Source organism: Sander vitreus, chromosome 9, assembly GCF_031162955.1.
Source record: "Sander vitreus isolate 19-12246 chromosome 9, sanVit1, whole genome shotgun sequence".
In the NCBI taxonomy this organism is placed as follows: Eukaryota; Metazoa; Chordata; class Actinopteri; order Perciformes; family Percidae; genus Sander; species Sander vitreus.
The window spans coordinates 13,721,273-13,742,738 of NC_135863.1; the positions used below are offsets into that span (position 1 = coordinate 13,721,273).

General features: G+C 39.7%; 1 protein-coding gene across 1 annotated transcript; it reads left to right on the forward strand.

The window, feature by feature from the left end:
- Positions 1-1,896: 1,896 nt before the first annotated feature.
- ppp1r2 (protein phosphatase 1, regulatory (inhibitor) subunit 2) lies at positions 1,897-21,405 on the forward strand. Its single transcript, XM_078258813.1, has 6 exons — positions 1,897-2,257; positions 11,043-11,150; positions 11,458-11,541; positions 14,955-15,058; positions 17,733-17,927; positions 18,753-21,405. Exons 1-6 carry the CDS (start codon positions 2,124-2,126, stop codon positions 18,770-18,772), a joined length of 645 nt encoding a protein of 214 aa, XP_078114939.1. The 5' UTR covers positions 1,897-2,123; the 3' UTR covers positions 18,773-21,405.
- The last annotated feature ends 61 nt before the right edge of the window (positions 21,406-21,466 follow it).

Here is a 21,466-nt window from a genome sequence, read left to right on the forward strand (position 1 = left end):
GTTTGCAGCAAAGCATAGTTATATATCAGTGAGGCAACATCTGTTTTACCTGCAGTCAAATTATTTACTCCACGCATATTTGCCTGTAATTCTGTCTTTTACTAGCTGCTAATTTCGATTTTGTATAGATGGATTCACTGGTCACTTGAAAATATTTTGCCAAAGTTAAGTTAAAGACACCGCATATACTTTAACATCAAGACATTTCTATAATTACTATAAGAGCTTTTGTAATGGGACATTAAACAGAGTCTATCGATATCTTCGTTTTTTATGTGTACAGTTACAATTAATGATTACTAATGACTTTTAGATGTTATCCAAATGCTGTACGTGAATGCAATAATTCACTGTGTGTATTGCATGTTTCTGCAGTACCTTTACAGAGATGCCTTGGTTGAAGCAGATGAGCATAGCACGGACCCTGATTAGAAAGCGTGTCCACATGGCCTGATACTCTCATCCAGATCTGTCATGCAACAGCCCAACTGCTCGTGGAACTCCCATTTTCCCGGCTGCCTGAATAATCGTGGACAATGAAGAATCCTTCAGAGTGACAACTGAGTGCATCTCAGGATTTGTTTGTCATTGAAAATTAAACATCTTATAACTTGTATGTGCTTAGCCAAATATCTGCCTTTTACAGTAAGAGAGATAGACATTATGGTATAGACATATACAGATTTTTTTTTTTAAATTGTATACTTATTTACAGAAAGTGAAAAGATTCATTAATGCAATTTTCTGTTTGACAAAAGTCAAAGTAAGGACTAGCCTTGCAGTTGAAATGACTTCCCTTTGGTTGAAATTCAAAGCTTAGAACACTAACATACGGCATCTTCTAATAAAGGTTAAAGATGAGTTGGCTTTTGAGGTTTTTACTAGAAGCAATTTTGAAACTATGAAAGTCGTATTGGACAACAAATTCACAATTACAAATCAGAAAACGATGAGATTCCATAAACAAGGTTTGGACCATTTTGACCACTGACATTTTGAAAAAATAGTGATGATGCTCAGAACACCACTGTGCAACCTTTCTCTCCTAACAGGACAAAGGTTGGTACAGATCTTTCTTATATAGTTCATGTGCTATATTATTCTTTCCCCGTGTCTGCTCTCACTCATTCAGTGTTATGGTGCCTTTATGTGCTGTGGGAAATATAAAGACAAAGTGAGTGCAGATAAATGACCAAACAACATTTAACTGCAAGGTGGGAGGTTGTAGATATGACTTCTACATGCTGGTTTAAAAGCATGACATGAAAGATGATATACAATGGATGGATTGTAGTAAGCTAGTGTTGGCATATGTTTTTTATTTTTGTGTATCTTTGTTCTTTAAAGTGACAATTAAACGTTAAGAGAAAATTGCTTCTTATTTGGATGTATTTCTTGTTCAAGCAAGCTTTTTGGGGATGTACTGCAATGAGATATCAGTAAGGACAAAAAGAAATACTATTTGATAGTATGGGGTTGGAAGTTAAAATACATGTTGTGTTGATAGTTGTATAGATACACAGATATCCCAGAAAAGAAAAGCAATGGGATTTTGTTAAATAATACATTTTGCATTTATAGGCATTGCATTTAGGCCTGCAGAAGTTGAATTTTTCATATTTAAATGATAGGTTTAATGATTAGATTTATAAAACATAACCTCTTTAGCGGAGGTAATTAAAACAACACATGCCTTCATGCACATTTTATCCACCTCTTTTGGGGTTTGGGGTTTCTGCATTCATATTAATTTCTAAAATACAACATACTCCACAATAATACAGTTGTTGCAGTCTATTATTAATATGTAAGACAAATGGCATATTGTAAATTTGATGTGAAATCGCGTTTCAAAATCTCGCGATGTTGTGAACCTAGTAGCCGACCCGCTAGTACTGCTGTGCTGTTACCTTGCCTCACCAGTCAGTGGAAAGTAGACATGCTGAACCGCGTGTGTTGGTAGGAACCTGCACATGTTTCTCCTGAGTTTATTGAAGAGCACTGAGTTATGACGGGGAGTATGTTTAAAACCGAACCTGTCTTTGGTAATTAGCTAAGTCGCAGAAATCACAGCATTAGAAAATCAGTTGAACAGAAATAGTTGAGCCTGTCAGTGTGTGGCGATGGCAACTCCCCGGCGGCCGATAAAAGGCATCCTGAAAAACAAGAACAGCGGGACAGACGTCAAATCTCTGCCAGAAGACGTACCAAGAGACAGTCCTGAACAAGCCCCTGTGCTCTCGGAAGATGACCCACAGTAAGTTGTCTGCTTAGCTGAAGTGAGGCTAGCTAGTAGCCAGTTAACGTTAGCTAGCTATAGCTCATAGATATGAACGTCACTCCCCTGTCAGTCTGACTAACGTTAACGTAAAAGCCGCCTTTTTGGCTGTTAATGTAGCTAAGTCAATAGCGTGTGTTGTCTGTGTGAAAACTTTCTGGTTCTTTCTAGCGACAATGAGATGGTATCTCTCCTCCCTGATAAAACATTGATGTTATGTGTAGCTAACGAAGAGCTAAGGTTTACCGCTAGTAGCTAGTCGTTTGTCAGGTTATCTTGTTCGCTAGCCAGTAAAGTCAGAGCCACGACGGTAACGTTACTGTGGTTGTACCTGTTAACGCATGTTCACATTGTTCGTTAGAGACGCCTAAACGCAAAGCTCTTACCGTCGACTTGCTTAACTTAGTGGTAATTGAAGAATATGGGAAACAATTATTGTTAAACGGTGACAACCCCGAGCCAACTTTACTAACGTTATAATAGGGGAACTTAACACCAACATGAACAGAGGTAGCGCTCTAATATATTGTGTTAGTTAACGTTGGTAATTATTGTTTACCACCGACTGTCTTGTCCTCCTATAACGTAACGTGAGTTTACGAAACTTTACAGTATCATTACTTTGGTGCTAAGCCAAAGACCTCTTACAAGATAGAGAATATCCCGGGACCCCCAGTCATGTATGTTCCTTGGAATAATTTAAAGTAAGATAGTGAGAAAGATATTAGACATGTATTAAACATATTTGCAGATTTTAAATTATATATTCGAATGTAATCTATGAACTATTTTAGATTTAAAAAAATTAAATATTTCTTGAACTTTGCAGCCTTTTGTTAAAAAATAGTGCATCTGTAAACTTTTCAAGGACCCCCTGGCAGAGTGCCGTGGACCCATTTGAGAACACCCAGCATTATGTGAGCTTTCTGTAAATTACAAACCCTGATGGCAATACATTGCCTGCTACAAGTTACATTAGACTAATCATGATCTATGTAAACTAAAAGCCACTGCTTAGGGTATTTGTTAAGCGTTAAATAAAAAATAGTAAAATATGTGTTACTCAAAGCCTTTGGGTAAACCAGTGGCTGGACAAAGCAGAGCTGGGTGTGCCCCGTGTTATATTTCTAGCAACAAACACTTGATGTTACTGACAACATGTTGATGACACTGACAACTTTGTTACAGGCCTGTGCTGGCACTGAAACATCAGTCTGGGTCAAAAGAGGCAGTCATTTGTGTTAATCGAGCCTCTAAACAAACTGATCGGATAATCCACCCACCTCTGCTATAGTTCTCCCACAACCATCTCAAGACTGCTGTTGAATGTTCACCATCATCAGCATAACTTCTGTCAAATCCCCTGCTCCCGGAACACATCTCATATGCCGTTTAGTCTAGGCACCTATTGGATGCTTTGTCAGACGACATATGACCTTGTTCTGTATAAATTCCATCCTGATATTGGCCAGGATAATATTTGGCTTTACAGGGAATAATACATAATTACAGGGAAATAGGGGTATGCCAACAGTCTCACAGTTTAGGTGAGTAACTAGGCTCAATAATGATCTACCAATGTGCAGATTGTGAAAACTTGCCTGGGACTGCTAAATCAGCTTTTCTGTTGTCTAATAGGTGCCCAGGCTCAGGGTCAGGAGTTGGAAATTGGTTTATTTTTCTGGAGCCTTGCCTTCTCGCATGCATTGATATCATTGACGCTGACACTTTTGCTGTGGCAGCTAGACATAACGCCTCAGATTACCAGTCCCTGTTAAATCATTTCAGTGGCAATGCTCTCCCACAGCCACCTCTCATTCTCTTCTCTGCCCCCGGGAAACTCTGGACATGTAGTTCCCTGTGTGATGTTGTTGCCATGTAAAGGAGATTTGCAGACATAAGGGAGCCTCTTTGGCCATGGCATGATTGGTAAAAAGCAAAATACCCACAAAAATACATTATTTGGTATCATTTGTATTAGCTGTGGCACTATGTCATTTAAATAAAACAACACATTGGATATTGTTGGGTATTTTATTATTAATTGAATGCTGTCTGAATTACACTCGGGGTGATGAACTGACACCACCACCCACTTGCCAAATGCTGCTAAATCTTCAATGCTAGCTGGAGATTCTGCCCAATGTAACAGTTGGCTTGGACAGTATCATCAGTTGAATCTTTTAGTAGAATCATAATTTGATTTTATGTAGGGCTGCACTATATATATATATATATATTTATTTTATTTTTTTTATTGCCATCGCAATATCAACTGGCGCTATAACCATATCGCGTAAGACTGTGACACATCGCAATAGACACTCAGAGATTTTTTGTGTTAGTTGAAAGAAAATATCATTAGAAAACTACATTTTAAAATGTAACTGTCATTCTTTTTAAGTGGTGCCTTTTGTATTAAACTCAATCTTCAATTTGTTTAATAAAATAATGTTGGAAATAATTCCTTTTTTTTAATTTTGTTTTAAATTCAACAAACAATTTGTTGTATTGTAGCAGAATACTGAAAGCAGCAGAAATGCAGAACTGAATACACTTCAATTTCGGTTTATTTATCGCAAGTAATACTGTTATCGGGATATTCAACAACGTTATCGCATATCCCATATTTCCCTCATATCGTGCAGCCCTATTTCAATCCCTTTTCAAATGAGATCTTTAGACAAATTAGGAGTCATCAGAAAAAATGTGCGGTTATAGTATGATGCTTCCGATCATTTAGATAAACATGCATGCTACAATGCATAGTATATTACCAATAAATATGCATCAGCTTTATGGTTTATATTATTCTTATGTCCTACCAGCTACTTTGGAAGGTAACCAGCCATCCTTTGGTTGGTTAAAGTTGGTTAAAGCCTCTCCCTTGCCAGCAGGTCGAGACATTAATATTAGTCCCCTCTGAGCTGCAGCGTGAGAAATTAGGCCATAGAAGCACGGCAGTTATTAGTGAATTCCAGTCCCAACAGTGAATCAAGCTTTTTCTGTATTGATTCAAAAATAGTCTCACTTTGAGTGACGTGGAGAAAAAAGAGTTTTTGGAAGGATCCTGTGTGCGGCCAAGCACCAAATCCACAGAGAAGAGCGGTGGCTGACCGTGCTGTGCCGTGCCATCCCTGTCACTCTTGTTTAGCTCCTGACATGCTGTTTGACTGTGATATTTTTCATAAGCTCCATGTCAGTATAAGTCAGCATTTTATTGATAGAACAATGACCCTCCAGAGTCATCCCCTGTCCAGTATGCTCAAACTTTGGCAGGTCTTCACTACTCGGGCATTTTGCATACTAAAGCGTCGGGTTGGGCATTGGGCCCTATTTTAACGATCTAAGCGCATGGCGAAGGTGCATTTAGGGCGTGTCCAAATCCACTTTTGCTAGTTTGAGGGCGGAAAAAAGGGTCCGTGCGCCGGGCGCATGGTTCAAAAGGGTTGTACTTAGTGTCTTCATTAATTCATAGGTGTGTTTTGGGCGTAACATGCAATAAACCAATTGGAGTGTCATCTCCTATTCCCTTTATAACCCAGGCGTGTTTGTACCTTGGAGCATCGCGATTATGATGGCGGATTTACACCGTTACATACGTGTGTGTGTGTGTGTGTGTGTGTGAGAGAAGCATAGTGTGCGCGCGTTGTGTATAAGCCTAGGCGCATTTTACTAATGTGCCGTTAAAATAACAATGAAATGCTATTGACTTCAGACCAGGTTTTTGTTGGTCAATTGTGTGATCACTTCCCGCTGCCTCAAGATAGCAATACGCCTGAACAGAATTCACCTGAACACACCTCTCTGTAAGACCAGCACGCCCATGGGCGCAAAGATGGGCGCAGGGGCATTTGCTATTTAAACGACGTGGGCCCTGGACAGTCTTAAAATAGCAAAGACTTTTGCATCGGGCCTCGTGCCGCGCTGCGCTGGGTGCAAGGTAGGGCCCATTGTTCTTTGCAGTATTCTCCGAAACACCAGAGGGCGTACAGACAAAATAATCTGTAAATAACCAAAAAGTAGTAGAGAAGAAGAGACCGGAAGTAAAGGAAAGCAGGCTGTCTGGCAACAGTGGTAAACGCATCCATGTTAAACACTGATGTGCCGCAAAACATTACATGTATGTACTCTAATCATTAACATGACTGTTGTTTATCTCCAAATCGAAAGGACTGTCTGCTTGTAACACTTTTTAAGAACACTCTTTCCATGAAGCCGTTCTTTTAGCTTTGACAAAATAATCTCATGTTTTTCCACACTCGCCAGCAGAATGTTTCTTCTTTTCCCAGTGTGCTGTCTCTCTCTGACCACATATTTAAGGCTGTTTGACTCCCTGTGGTCTGTACATGAAGAATCATACATACGTTTTGTACAGACGAACCTGCTCTTCCCAGCCGACCGTGTTGAACCATTGTGATCATAAATTATGCTTAAGGAGCTCTCTTGAAGTAGTCTTTAATACAAAAAAACAAAATATTGTCAAGCTTCATATATCAATAAATCTATCTGTTCAGGACAGCAATGTTCACATTGAGCTTGAAAACATCCCAAATATGTTTTCCTTTTTATCTGCTTTAATTGTGTGGATTATATCATATTGCCTTCCCAGCTCATTCAGTACCCAGAGGATTTCCTGAACAAGTCTATGAATGCCTACCAACCGGCATTCATTTGGTCGAGCACCTGTCCATGTTTGAACAATTCAGCTTCCCTCGATATATTTATAGTAAGAACATGGACCAGTTGTTGCTATTGGTTACAATCATGAGAGTATGGCTCCCTCGATACCTGTTAGAAATGTTTATCACCTCTTAGTTAGCAGAAACTGCCACCTGCAGACCTCAAATTAACTAAAGCCAAGATGGACCATTGAAACTATAAAATAATTTTGTGCAATTTGTACAAAAGATATAAAGATAAGAAATGAAGACAACTTAAACGTGTTTATTTCTCTTGCAGCTTCAATTCATTTCCTTAAACATTGTAGGCCTTGGCCATTTTTTTCTGACCAATTAGAGACAGTCACTTTTGTTATCCCTTCAGTCACCCACTATTATTTAGTTAACGGTGATGTACGGGCCTCACACCCAGTCATATATAATTCATAGATGCTTCCATGAAATTTAATCTCTCCTTCACTGTCTTGTGAGCCTCATCCTGACTGTGTGATGGACAGTTTGACTATCAGCTAGTGAATATCTGACTTTTTATCATGTGGACAGAAAAATACCACTTGGACCACACAGACAGTTTACCCTCCTGTGTGCAAGTCAGCTGAGGCCAACTGTGGGCACAGCAAATGAAGTCAGAATCAACAGGTGTCTAAACACCTCTTGTCTAATGATAAATGATTTATAAAAAAAAAAACTAACCGCTTTAGGACAAGGCAGTAAAACTGAGTAAACATACTTAATTATCTCCAATCTTTTAATATGTTCTTGGTACAGGGATATTAGATGTAGCCTAATTTTGCTAAAATGAAACCTTTCATCTTTGAAATTATACATTGTTGTAGCTGCAGTTGTTTTGTTCTTTTGGCTCAATTCAGATTTTGATTCACTTCACGAAACACAAATTTTACTTGTCAGTAGGGTTCAAAATGAACTTTTTCATCCACCAGCCAAATGACCAGTGAATGTTTAAATTCTCCCAGCCACTCAATAGATTGCCGTTGTTTTTTAGGCTGATGAGGGAATCAAATCTACCAGCCACTTGCATATTTTACCAGCATTTGGCTGCTGGATGGTGCTAATGTTGAACCCTGCTTGTCAGTGTAACAGTGAAAATCCCTTCCATGACTTGTAGAACTTTTTTCCACGTCATGACCTTACCCTGACCGCTGATGTGGCCAGAGAATTAAATGTGCAGTCCCTCCTCATTACTCTGATTCTGCACTGATGCACTTTGTAAGTCTGGGCAGATGATGACAGACGGGGCTTAAACTGTTTTAGTCCTAAATCTACTACTAGCTACTGCTGCCCGAGGAAGGAGCCAAAGGAGCACCGTCTCTACTGTAAAAGGAGGGTGTGCTGCTGTTACTGTTAGTGGGTTCAGGCAGTAGTGGAGAACACAGGGCTGGACCTGTCCTCACTACTCTCTGACTGTGCTACCTGATAGCACAGCTCATCTCTCAATGATGACTCACTCTGTTTAATGAGTTTTCCTGAAGCGTTTTGTCGCCAGCTATTGACCACCCTCAAGAGATGGTCATCATAACATAAAAGATACAGCTCTATATTTAGCGTGTGCTAGTAGTTGTTTTTTTCCCTCTTGCAGTGGCAGGTGCATCATCATTGCATTACAGTTGTTTGTGATGATTTGCTCTGAATGAGTGCGTGGACTGAGTGGATTAAAGGGTGGAAATAGAACATGATTGGCTGCTTCTGGGATATGTTGTGTAACCACACACTCAATAGTGAAGCACTACATACATAGTAATGCCTTAACATTGTAACACACACTCTGTACACGCAGATGTTACACAGAGCCCTTTGCTGAGAACATTTCTGGAGCGGTGTTTATTACTCAGATTTATTATTATTATTATTTTCCCATCTTGTTTTCCAGGTAGCAGTGTATGAAACTATCATACTTTAACAAAACCATATTAATTGTATCACATATTCTTTTCTCTGAATCCAGATTCCGATAAAACGACTGTATTGCTGACTGTTTGTTGTAAATGCAGTCTCTTTGTGCTTTCGTAGTTTTGCGTGTTCCAGTTACACAAACCCGGCCAACAAGGTAGCTAATTTATAGAATGAGTGTGCATGTTCAGTGCACTGTAGGTCAAAGACATTTTATCAGGATGAACAACATTGGCCTCTTTGCTATCTGTTTATAGAGTGGTTTCTCAAACCGCTAGGCCACCTTGCTGCTCATAAGCAGCTCAGCAGTTCATTACAGTACCAGTTCATGTCAACTTATGTGCAAGAGTCTTGGCCAAAACCCTTTTTAAGCTCAATTTTTTTTGATGGCAGTCTAGAGTTGCAAAATTCCTGGAATATTCAAGGCGAAAATTTGGGAGAAGAAGAAGAATTTATGGGAATTAACAAGAACAAAGTGGAAATAGGGGTTATTAGTTCAGGCTATATTTACCATGTCATTTGCAGATAGAAAGACACCACAAGCAGACATAATTGTAAACCTTTCTAATAGAAATGGAAAACATTTTAGTTGAGTTGACCTTTTAATTAAATAAGTTTATTCATTTAACATTGTATAAATCTTTCAATGAACAAAAAAAAATAAATAAAAATTTTCTCCAATACTACTTCACTATCCAAGCTGCATTCTTATTTAATGGGACGCTGGCAAATTTTCTATACATGAGATGGAAGAGCTGAATGCAGTGCATGGTTACAATTCAGTTAAATGGGCATACCTTTAAACCAAAACATGTCATAAGATCTAGTATAGTAGCTAATACTAATTTCCAAACCTTCCTTGGAAAATGTCCCGAAATCTCCTGACCCTTTGCAATCCTAGTCTAAATAGCTGTTTGTTATTTAGCCTTGAGTCATTGATATAAATAGGGTGGACAAAATTACTAAACAGCTGAATCATCACCTCTAAAACAGTAACAACAAAACTGAACATAATAACCTTCATGAAGGTAGGATTTATTGCAAATCTCTTAGACTGCATTAGTTTTAGAGAGGCGTACCAAACGAACTACAAACTGAGTGTACGTTTTATCCACTTACTTAGCTCGCAAGGCTCACAGTATGCCAGCTTGTAAAGTAAGTAAAGCTTGTAAAACACCAAAACAAACGGTGTAGCATGCAGGGAAATTGACTTGGCTCAGCATCCACAACCAAATTAATTGAACTACTGTCACCGTTTGCTGAAGTGGTGCAGGCCACTAATATAGCCCCTTTCACCGGCATAAGATCTCAGTTGATTTATGTAACTGTATGACGTGCCAGAAACTCAGGGTTTGCCACATAGGGCATTAACAGGAAAGAATATGAAAATTGATTCTTTATACTTCCTCTGATTTGCAGCTTATCTGGGGCCTTAGGAGGACCCCCCTTTAGTGCTTTTGGACAGAGAGAATGATGTGGTGAATTTGCAAAGTCTGCGTGGCGCAGGTCTTTTTTTGAGTAAGAGACGTGAGGAAGCTCTGTCTGCAGGCTTGTAGCAGCAGGCTGTGGATTTAGAATCTTTCTCCTGTTTCCCACCCCCTGCCTGTGTCCCGTGATACCCAACCTTTTGTTCCATGAACAAGGTCAGGACTGATGCACGGTGTCTTGGCAGGAGAGGCTAGGGAGAGCAGAGGTGGTTTAATTCAAGCCAGATAACTCTCAAAGCCACTGGTGTTATAGCTGAAGGTTTCAGCTTAGTTTGTTTGGAAATTAAAAGGATAAAAAAAGTTTGAAAAAGAAGTAAACCATGTGCTAATCAGAGAATGAGAACTGCACAGGCTTACAGTAAACTGAAAAGAGGAAAGAAAATGGAGAGTGGGGCTACAGAAACCAAATGACACGTAAAATACAATATAACAAAATTCATAACCAAATAATGATTGGCAGTGGAATGCATTTGAAAGTGGATGTATTTATAAAAAAAACCAAATATTTCCACTTCCTCTCTCTTGAACTATACGGGCAGGTGTTCTCTCTTTATACTCTTAAACAAAATATCTCATTCTGTGCTGATTTAGTCTTTGTCTCTGTTCATTTCCTCTGAGGATTTGAAAGGGCAGCAAGGATTAGCCCTTGTTTTCACCTCACTGTATTTTCTTTGATCCTTTTTACAGGAAGAAATCCCAGAAATGGGATGAGATGAACATCCTGGCCACGTACCATCCGGCTGACAAAGACTATGGCCTGATGAAGATAGATGAACCCAGCACACCTTACAACAGGTCAGAGCCTTCTGTCAACATTTCCCTATGTCTGTTTCCATTGATAAAGTTGGGTGTAGGAGAGTTGAGTTGCTGTGTGTCTCAGCAGGTTTGTAATCCAATATGCCAGGGTTTTGCAGGGAAGGTCACCCTTGTCACGGACCTTTTTCTCCCCTCAGGGTGCTCTTTACTGTCTCCTTCCTCGCTACCCTTTAAACCCTCTATCAACATGTCTGTTTGGTTCGTCTCTGTATTCCCTTTCCTTCTTAGTCTTCCTCCTTAGCCTCATTTTGGGCTTATCCTTATTCAGTTAATTTCTCTTTTTCAGGATGGTGGGGGAAGACGAAGATGAAGGGGCGCTGAGTGACTCGGACGGCCACAGTGGACTCGCAGCTGATGACCTGGCATCAAAGTAAGAAGTGTGAATGAAGGGAGACAAGTACGATCCCAGTACAGAGGTAGAAATGGGAGAAATTCAAGCAATGAAAGGATAAGGTTGGCTGCTGTAATGGCTACCTGCTACCTTTTTAGATTGGAATTGTTCTGTAGTTGCTGGTGCAGTGCATAGCATTTTAATTTTTTAGTGAAGTAGAAATGTAACCTGGAGAAGGGTGGAAAATCATTTGTGCTAACAGCTATAATTGTCACATACTCCAGTACACCACAGGACCTAGTGTTTTGTACTTGGGGGAGAGAGAGAGAGAGAGAGAGAGAGAGAGAGAGAGAGAGAGAGAGAGAGAGAGAATTACGTTCTAAAGCACAAATAAATTACACTCAACAGATGATTTTGTGGAGACAGACGATCATATAGTGTCGTTCTCCTCGTGTTGTTTTATTCATTGCAGCAGTAAGCAAGGAAGTAGGCTACGCTAACGATTTATGACCATTTTAGGACGAGGGGAGAATATTTCCCTGTGGTTAATAACATTAAAAGTAAAGTTAGGCTTTGTTGTCGGCCAGACAAGCGTACAGAGAGAAAAAGAGAGAGCTTTCACCCGAGCCTGCCTGAACTGCCGGCTAGTATCGCATCAAAAGACAGCACTGCCAAAGAAGTTGCAATAGTATTGTTGTTGAAACATTGTCTTTCCCTGGAAACATATGAATCAATTTATCCCTCGACTTCATTTTTTCGTTCCTATATTTTAAATGTATTCTATTTGCCACCTGGTGTATCACCACCTTTTATATTGCGTGCCCCGGGAGCAATGGGATGAAGGTAGTTGTAACCTCCCAGTTAGTGGTGGTGTAATGCAACAGCTGCTCAGCTGCAGCCTCCAGGACAGATTTGTCCAGGCAGAAAGTTGTGCCATATATTTCACAGCATGCAGACACAGTAGGCAGTACACTCACTCCCAGACTGCACTGCTGCCTTTGACAGTGCTCCAGGCTGGGTTTACTAAATGCATCTTGACAAACTTCTTCCTTTTTCTACTGAAAGAGAATCGAGCCGAGAGAACCTTGGTGAAGGTCAGCAGTATACATTTGGCATGTCCTCAGTCTGCTCAGGCAGCAGTGTTTTTCACTGCAGGTCTGTCGGTACCAAGGTTATTGTAGTTTTGCATTTTTCATTAGTTTTTATTTCGTTTTGACTTTTTGTTTTCAAATTCAGTTTAGTTTTAATTAGTTTTTAAAGCGGGTTTGCTAGTTTAGTTTTTATTTTTTGAAAATGCTTAGTTTTAATTTAGTTTTTATTAGTTTTGGTGTTAGTTTTAGTCTTTTTTTGTAATATGGGTTATTTGTCGGGGGATTCAAAAAGATCAGAAAAGTATTGTGTAATAATAACTCAACAAAAACATCATACAATTACAAATACAAAGAAATATGTATTCAACAATAACACCAGTACAATAAATGTAGCCTACATATGGTCATAAAAATGTAAACAGTCTACACAAGACGCAGTATGTGCAAAATGTGTAAGTGACGTGTTCCAGGAAAAAAGCCTAAATCACCAACAGACTAAAGAAGACATGAACAGGTGTTTTGAACTTCGAGTTTGAGTAAAGTGGCGAACTTTTTGAAGTCAGACTCACACAGTTGTGTAGACATCCCAGTATCAGTACACATATTAACCCACGCTTCGTCCTGCTTTTGGTGTTCCTGCATATGTACTAACCAGCAGCTATCGGGTCGCTGGTGAAAGCCCTTATGGAGGAAATATTTATTCATAATTCAAATTGAAAGTCCAAAGAGAAAACGAAGCGAGATCAAATTAAAAATATTATTATTTTACTACTCGGAAAAATCATGCCATAATTACATTTAAAAAAGGAAACTGAAAAAGCAAAGTTGAAATGTAAAATGATAATTTGAAAATGTAAAGTTCAATGTAAAAAGTCACATTTAAAATGCAAAACTTAAATATAAATACTTAAATTAAAATCTCAAAGTTTTATCTTTTTGAATTTGACATTTGGTAAATTTGGCTGGTGGGAGGGTTGAGAGACTTCCAGCGGAGACAGCGGAGTCTCTGAACTTCGTTGGCCGGCCGGCGAGTAGCTGGCTTGTCACGTTAGACTGGAGGGTCGTTACTTGGTTTGACAAATACTGGGGTATTGGTATGGGGTAATGTCCTAGTTTGTTCCAACCAAGAAAGATAGCTGTAAAAAAAAAAGCCTCTGTGTCTCCATTATGTGTTGTTTTTTTCTCAAACTTCTTTTACAATCTTACTGTACATATACTATCTGCATGAAACTAATTTGGATAAAAAAAGTAAACATGTCATCTCTTGGGGTTTTTAAAAGCGCTGATTCACGGAAACTGAAATTGTGAACTAAAGCGAGTGAGAGCATATTGAAGAACAGCGGTGTCATCAAAAGAGTTAATCACATAGTAACTTGTAGATGAGCAGAAGCAAACGGAGATAAGCAGGGTGAATAACTTCACCCTGAAAAGTCTTCCTGTGTTAAGAAATGTGTATCTGCCAGACTGCCACGCCGAGCTGTCTACTGAATGGTAATGGGAGTTTGAGAAGTCTATTTGCTGTGGGCCATCACACTTACGTAAGTGCATTAATGCTGTGATGATGGGGTGAGCTAGTTTGAGTGTGTGCTCCACAAAGAGGATAGTGATTAGCTCCAGGCTTGCAAGTCAATTAGCCGCCTTTTCTTCCACACGCAGTGCCTTCCATTGTTTTACTCTAAACCCTCCAGATAGTACAACAGCTGCTCTTTTTCTCTGTCCTGTTGTCGTTTAATCTCTCCAACATCCACTTCTACTCGCTTCTCTCATCCTACTTATCCAACTATGCTTTTCTAAAATGTACTTCTCTAGTCTCCAATTCACTGCAGCACTTACACCTTCTCCCTTCTTTTCTTCCTGTCTGTCTTTATCTGCCTGTGATGTCGGGTACCATTATTGGTGCATTTAGAAGCTGTAGGGGATTGACGGTCTTCTTTCTGGGTGAATCAGGCCAGTTTGTGGGACAGCAGGAGTACTGTAAATGGGAGCTTCCCTGGGGCCGTTGCACCGTCCATCCGCTGAGCTGTAAACCGTTATTCATTTGGTCCTCTGCTGTTAAAGCTCTTAGTGAGTGGGAGAGATGGAGATAGTAACTCTGGTTGTTTGCTGTCTCATGCTTGAGTACTTGCACACGCTCACATCTCTTCACTCTCACTGTGCTTATTCTCTCCTTTCCCTCGCCTAATATCTCTCCATCTGTCTTCATCCCGTGTCTTTTTTCCTCAATAGAAAGCCTTTTTCAGTTTTTTAGTCTCTCCTCAATGGCTTTTGGAGGAGCTATTGTTAATTTCCTGTTTCAGTTCGGTCCCTTAATGTGGTTAAAACACTACAGAGCAATTATTGTTGTTTTTATCTTCTTTCAAGGCTGGTGGCAGCTGAGGGCTCAGAGCCTCGCTTCATGAAGGAAGAAGAAGAAAACGAAGAGAGCAGTGAGGAGGAGGCCGAGGACCTGACTCCTGAAGAACAAGGTATAACCTGTTTATTTTTACCCTCCATCTTAATACAACGTGTCCTCTGCAGCTGTGAGGGTGACAGTCCACAGTGAAGTGGTGGGTGGAGAGGGATCGCTTTTGGAAAGGGCTCCAGTGTTCTGTGTGCTCTTTCAAGACACACACACACACACACACACACACACACACACACACACACCCCCCAACTGTGTCAGTATTCTTTTGACCGTTCTCTGACCTTTTATGTTCACATCACTCACTCTCTCTGTTTAGCTCAGGGATGCTGTTGTAGCCTCTCTCTCTCTCTCTCCCCCCCCCAAATTTAAAGGAGCTTTATTAGAATCAAAGTTTCATACATAAACATTACACATCAAGATTGATTTTTGTATTAATTATATATATATATATATATACATACACACATTATCTCTCGCTCTCAGATTCAGAGATGTGAGTTGAGCTGTATAGTACATTTCTATTTCTATTTTTGCTTGCTTGTTGTTTCACGTTCATATCTGAGCTATGCAGGTAAAAGCCAGAGAACAGTCTGGAAACTGCCAATCGATATGATTCCACTGCAGAGCTGCGGCCTCAGCAGTTTTTGACACAGTTCTAGACGTGCCAACTTGTGCCACCTATAGGACAGTTTTAGCATCAGTTTGGAGCTGCAGATGAAGGTGTGCTGATTCAGATTTAAGAGACTGTAGTAGGGCTGAATATGAACACGATAATTTTTTATCACGATATATAATTTGATAATGCAGCAAGTTTGAAGAGTATCCTGATAATGACTGAAGCCTGAAGAAACCAGAGGGTTCATTAGTTAAACTTGAGAATATAGTTTATTAACATAAAAAATAGAATAACATAATGTAACATTGAACTGTGCAAACATGGCTTGGTTTAGAATATATTGTGTGATAAAAGAATATATTGAATAACCCCTAAATGTAAACATGCTTTATCTGCCTTAACAAAACAGTACAAGTTAGTAATGTAAATGCAAATAATGTAAATACAACTAAAAGCTGTGACTACTATCACATTCACTTTTTCATATGGGGCAATGGTCGCAAAAGACGACACGATTGATTGTTGTTTTTCAGCCCCGCTAGTGCTGCTAACAGCAGAAGAACCACTAGGACGTTGGACAAAACTTGTGGGCAGACTAACGTTAACATGGGCCCGCATTTTCAAACTCTTGCTGTGTTCGCTGGGATGGTACCTTTTCAACTGACAGAAAAGATTGGTTGTGTTTCCCGTCTTGGTCGACACCGACCGATGGCATATTTTGCAGACCGTGTTAATCTGCGCTTCGTCGCTTTTGAGATATCCAAACCACGCCCAAAATAATTGATGTCCTGTTACCTTTTTTGTAAACAATTTCCTCAGCTTTGGATGATGACGCAAGTTCACTTTCACCGTCGCTTTCGTGCCCGTGCCCCTCGGTTCCACTCATTTCTTCACCGCCGGTAGCTCAAACAATGCTCTGCGTAGGAAATGGCCGTGTACTTTGACGGGCAAGCCAAAAACTACTTCTTCTGTTGACGTTTTTTGGCGGTTGGCAAACAACCTTTGGTGTGCATTACCGCCACCTTCTGAAATGGAATGGCGTTTATTTCTGCTGTGCGATAGGCCGTTAGATCTATCCAAATCAAGTAAAATATGTCCAAGTTAATCATCGTTATCGACCTGAATTTTATTGCGATCCCATATCGAGATCCTTTTATCGCCCAGCCCTAGACTGTAGGAATGTTTTACATTAAATATTTTCACATGTCACATAGTTCTACTGTGAGGTCAACACAAAATACAAGACAGATAATATAGCTGGTCTAGTATACTTATTTCTTTAGAAAGTATTTTAGAAATAACCCTTTTTAAACCTGCATGAACGGAATAATATGTAAAAACAAATGTGTTTGTGTAAAGTCATTTGTCTTTTGGAAGTGTTAATATCCAAAGTAATTTAAAACTGTTAATGTCAACTTAAGAGACTTCATTGCTGCTTAAATATACCTCATTCCTACCTTTTACTGTTTACTTTGCATCTCCACCATCCAAAATTGGTCAGTGGCACATCACACAGAAACCGAGCCCAGCATAGCCTTTCATTAGCCTCGCATAAAGTCTGTCACACCCTCCCTTTACCTTATTTTAGTGTAATTACCATCCATCTCAAGGTTGCAGCGAACACTTGAAAGTTATTGGGTTACACTTTACTTGAAGGTATCTACATAAGAGTGACATGACACTGTCATGAACGTGTCATAAACATTATAAACAAGTCATAAACGTTTATGACATAACACTTCTTTTAGTAAGTGTCATTCGGTTTTTGTCATGACAAGTTATGGTTAGGGTTCATGACAGTGTCATGTCACTCTTATGTAGATACCTTCAAGTAAAGTGTTAACCAGTTATTGTTTACTAAAATAAGCCTCATCAGTTGGCTCACTGTGTCCCATTTGGCGTCTGACCCCTTTTTAAAGGCAGAAGAATATTTCTATTGAGCAACTTCCATGTGTGAATGTGGAGAAGTGCATTCATCTTTCTGTCGATAATGATGAAAAGGTTGAACGATTGTTTTTTAAGCAGTAGAATCATAATAGTATAATTTACCACCCTAAATTGTGCATGCACCCATTGCTTTTGGCAAATTAAAGCGATTTTAATGTATCTGCCTCTGCAGCCAAAAAGACGCATTTTCAGATGATGCGAAAGATGCACTACAACGAGGGCCTGAACATCAAGCTGGCCCGCCAGCTCATTGCCAGCGAGCTGGAAGAAGAAGAGGATGAAGACGAAGAGATGAGGGACGACACAGAAGAGGCGAGGGAGGACACAGAGGATACGGAGGAGATCAGTGTTGACCCGCCACAGGAAGGTAAGGAGAGGGAGACTGTGTCGCTGTGCACGCCCAGATGAATCATTTGGACACTTTCCATTCCAACAGTTTTTCAGCATGTTTAAACCGGCATAGTGGTGTAGTACACCTTCAAAATACGGCTGAAGTGAAGAGGTTTAGAAATAATGGTTTTGTGCACTGATGCACGCTGCAAGTGTGGATAACGTTAGATTAAACCACTGGCTCCTGTTGTTCGTGCCGCCCTGTGTTTCAGTTTTACCCACAAAGCTGTGCATCAGGAGAAGTAATCTAGTGGCATGGGTTATGAAACAGGATTTGTCACATAACAATCACTTTGATCTGCCCTGATGCCAATATAGCAACCCTGTTTTGGACATGCCTACTACTATTTCATAACAAAAAATAGATTTTACTGGCTTGTGACGGCTAATAACTCTTCAGACAGTGATTAGTTCTTTGTTAAACTTAAAACGTACAATGACTGCGTTGTCAGTTTGTAAAATAATGTAAGAAAATCAAGTGATCCCCAGAGGTTGCATCAAAGGTAAAAACAAAACGATAACTCTAGCTTGAGAATAAAACACTTGTACATCACTGGAGGGCTAACTAACTTTCTGATACTAGTTGTACTGAAGATATCAAACAAGATGTCGAGTTCTTTTGTGGAAGAGATGTAAACCATGTTTAATGGGAATTTGTTCCCCAAGCTACTCTATTTGGAGGATCAAAGTACAAAGAGAAGAAAAGAAATTGGGGAAATGATACATTTCTATTTTTTTCTATCTCAGTCTGTCTTTCTGTTCTCACGTTTGTCCGCCTGTCTGTCTCTTGTTTGTTCTCCAGCTGATTCTCTGGACTCGTAGATGAGGCTTCTCTCCCACCTTCGGCCCTGTATGTCGGCTCCAGATCCAGACAGACAATGCCGCTGCACTCTGTGATTTTAACGCTGGGCCGTACAGCAGACACCGCTTCACCACCGCTATAACAAACCTCAACAGCCATAACCTCCCGGTCACCTGTCTGTCTTTTACTGTTCATCAGAACTGCGCAATATAACCTTCAAATACTCTGGATTTTAACTCCCAGAATCGGTTCAACACACAAGTGAAGACTGTTGCTCCCTTCTCCCCTCTCCTGTTGCCAAGAATTTCCTCTCCTACCTCCTCTGGACTGGCATCGCACTGAAGAATTTGTCATTCTGATCCTGAAAGGAGGATCAAGGCCATCTAAAAACAAAACAAAACAAACCGTTGGATACTAGGACTCGCGTCTGGCCGCTCCACAGTCCTTCTGCAGGCCACAGAGCCAGTACGTCAGCCCTGGAGGAAGCCAGGGGAAACCCCACGGCCTCAATAAAGGCATATCTGAGACATGATGACAGCCCTTATACTGGGCACACGTCAGGCGGCTTTTATTTTTGTTTTGCTTTGTGACCCACCACTTTGTTGCATTTTCTTTAGCCCTTCAGTACATTTTGTGGTAAAGTTGGACACCATGATGACCAGTTAGGTTGTTGTCTTTGTTTTACCTGGTAATTCTGGTAAGTTATTCATATTGGCATAAGAGTGTTATGATCATTTAGGCGCCATGTGTTTGTCTCTAATAGTACAAGACAACATGACAACATCCAAATTTCATTATAAAAAAAACATCCATATTTGATACCATACAACCAACAATATATACTATTAATTGACACACGTATGCTGTGGTGTCTCACTTTGATGCTTGCAGTCAACTGTATGGCTTTTTGCTTCCGATCAAGTAAAACAACACCGATTATAAGTAGTATATATATACTGGCACTTTGCTGATTGTGCCCCAGAACTTCTTATTTTCTCTCTTTACAAGCAAGACCACGACCCCAAACGTAAAATACTGTCAAATAAAAAAAAACATGTATACCTCATAGAACCAGACAGTAGAAACTTCTTTCAATAAAAACTCAGCATTTAAATTGATTTGCTGAAGGAAAGATTGCAGGACAAGCTGGTCATAAACATTTCAAAATGTTCAGTCCAGACTGAGTCAGGCCCATTTGTTTTTCCTGGCCATAGCAGTAAGGTAAGGAAATTGGCATTTAACACATTTTATCTTTTTAAGACTGAAGGAGGGATGATGATGAAGTCCCACATCAGAGTTCCAGCATATGCCAGATTAAACAGGACATTGTCCCATCTTTAACGAGTTACAGCTTTGAGCAGCAGGCTCTTATGTAGATCTCACAAAGAAGCTTCACAAGACAGTTTGTGAGTAAATTATTTTGAGGAAGGTACAATCTAGTTTGTGTTATAATTTCACTACTACTAAATACACTTTTATTTAATGTTGTCGGATCTACTAAAGTGTCTCGTACGATGCAGCGTGGGAATGTCCAAGAAAGTTATTGATGCTACTGACTTTAGTTAACGCAGATGTTGGCAGTGAAGTTAACCACTAAGGCTTATTTGAGGCGTTTTTAAAGATTTTTGTAATGTCTGGGGTTTCTACAAGTGTCAGTAAAGTTACTAACCAGTCTTAAAAAATTGTTAGATTTGACAAAAGTATTATGGGAAAAAGAGAATGATCCTGGTGCGACCTAAACTGTACTCCTAAAGTAATTGACTGTCTTCTTGGGGTCTTTCTTTCTAGGGAAGTATTCTCAGCTACACACTGTATGACTTCACTAGACAGTCAAATGAAGAACCCAACGCGTCTGAGAGAAAAGTATGTAGGAACCCTGAGTATGTCTTGTGTTGTGATCTCTTAATTTTCTTCTGGCCCTTTAATTCTTCACTGTGATTGAAAAGGTTGAGCTCTGTATTATGGAAATACAAAAGATCATAGACCAACAATATGACTTCTGCAATCTCTTTGTACTTTATTTTGTTCTTGTAGTTTAGTATTTGGTGGTGTTTTTTTTTTTCTTCTCCGTGATAGAGGTTAAAGCAACTTTCTTTCGGCCATTTCCACCAACCAACAAGCTCGTACCGAGCAGTTCATTATTGCACGATTATTGTAGAGAAACAGGAATATGTCTGGTAATACAGATTGACGATACCGTTGTCTTCTATTGTGTCCACTGAATTTGTGAACAGATAGAAAAGACAACTGCAGAGAAGCTGAGATGATTTGTTAAATGTTCTCGCTTAAGACGAAAGGACAAATTCGTCCAAAACGTGACTGACGTGATCACCCCGTAGGTGGTCATTAACTGTCGAATGTGCCTCTTGTGTATTTATGTACGTGTGTGTAAAATGAACAGGCTATGCTCCGTGTTACTGTTTATTTTGCCTCACGTGTTCACTGTCTCGCTTTTTGTTATTGCACCACGTCTGCCCTGGTTGGTTTGTTTTCTAAGGATGACAGACTGTTGAGCACTGTGTCTGTCTCAAAAATTACATGGATTTTAAATCCATGCGTTTTTGTATTTCCAGTTTGCATGTCTTTAATCATCAGATTGTATGTTCATTTTTGGTTTTGTCTCCTATCATTAAACAAAAGTTGTTAGAAATGATTAACTGTTGTGGCTTATGTTTGATCTGAAGAGTCAGATACCTAAAAGCTGATTAAATCCT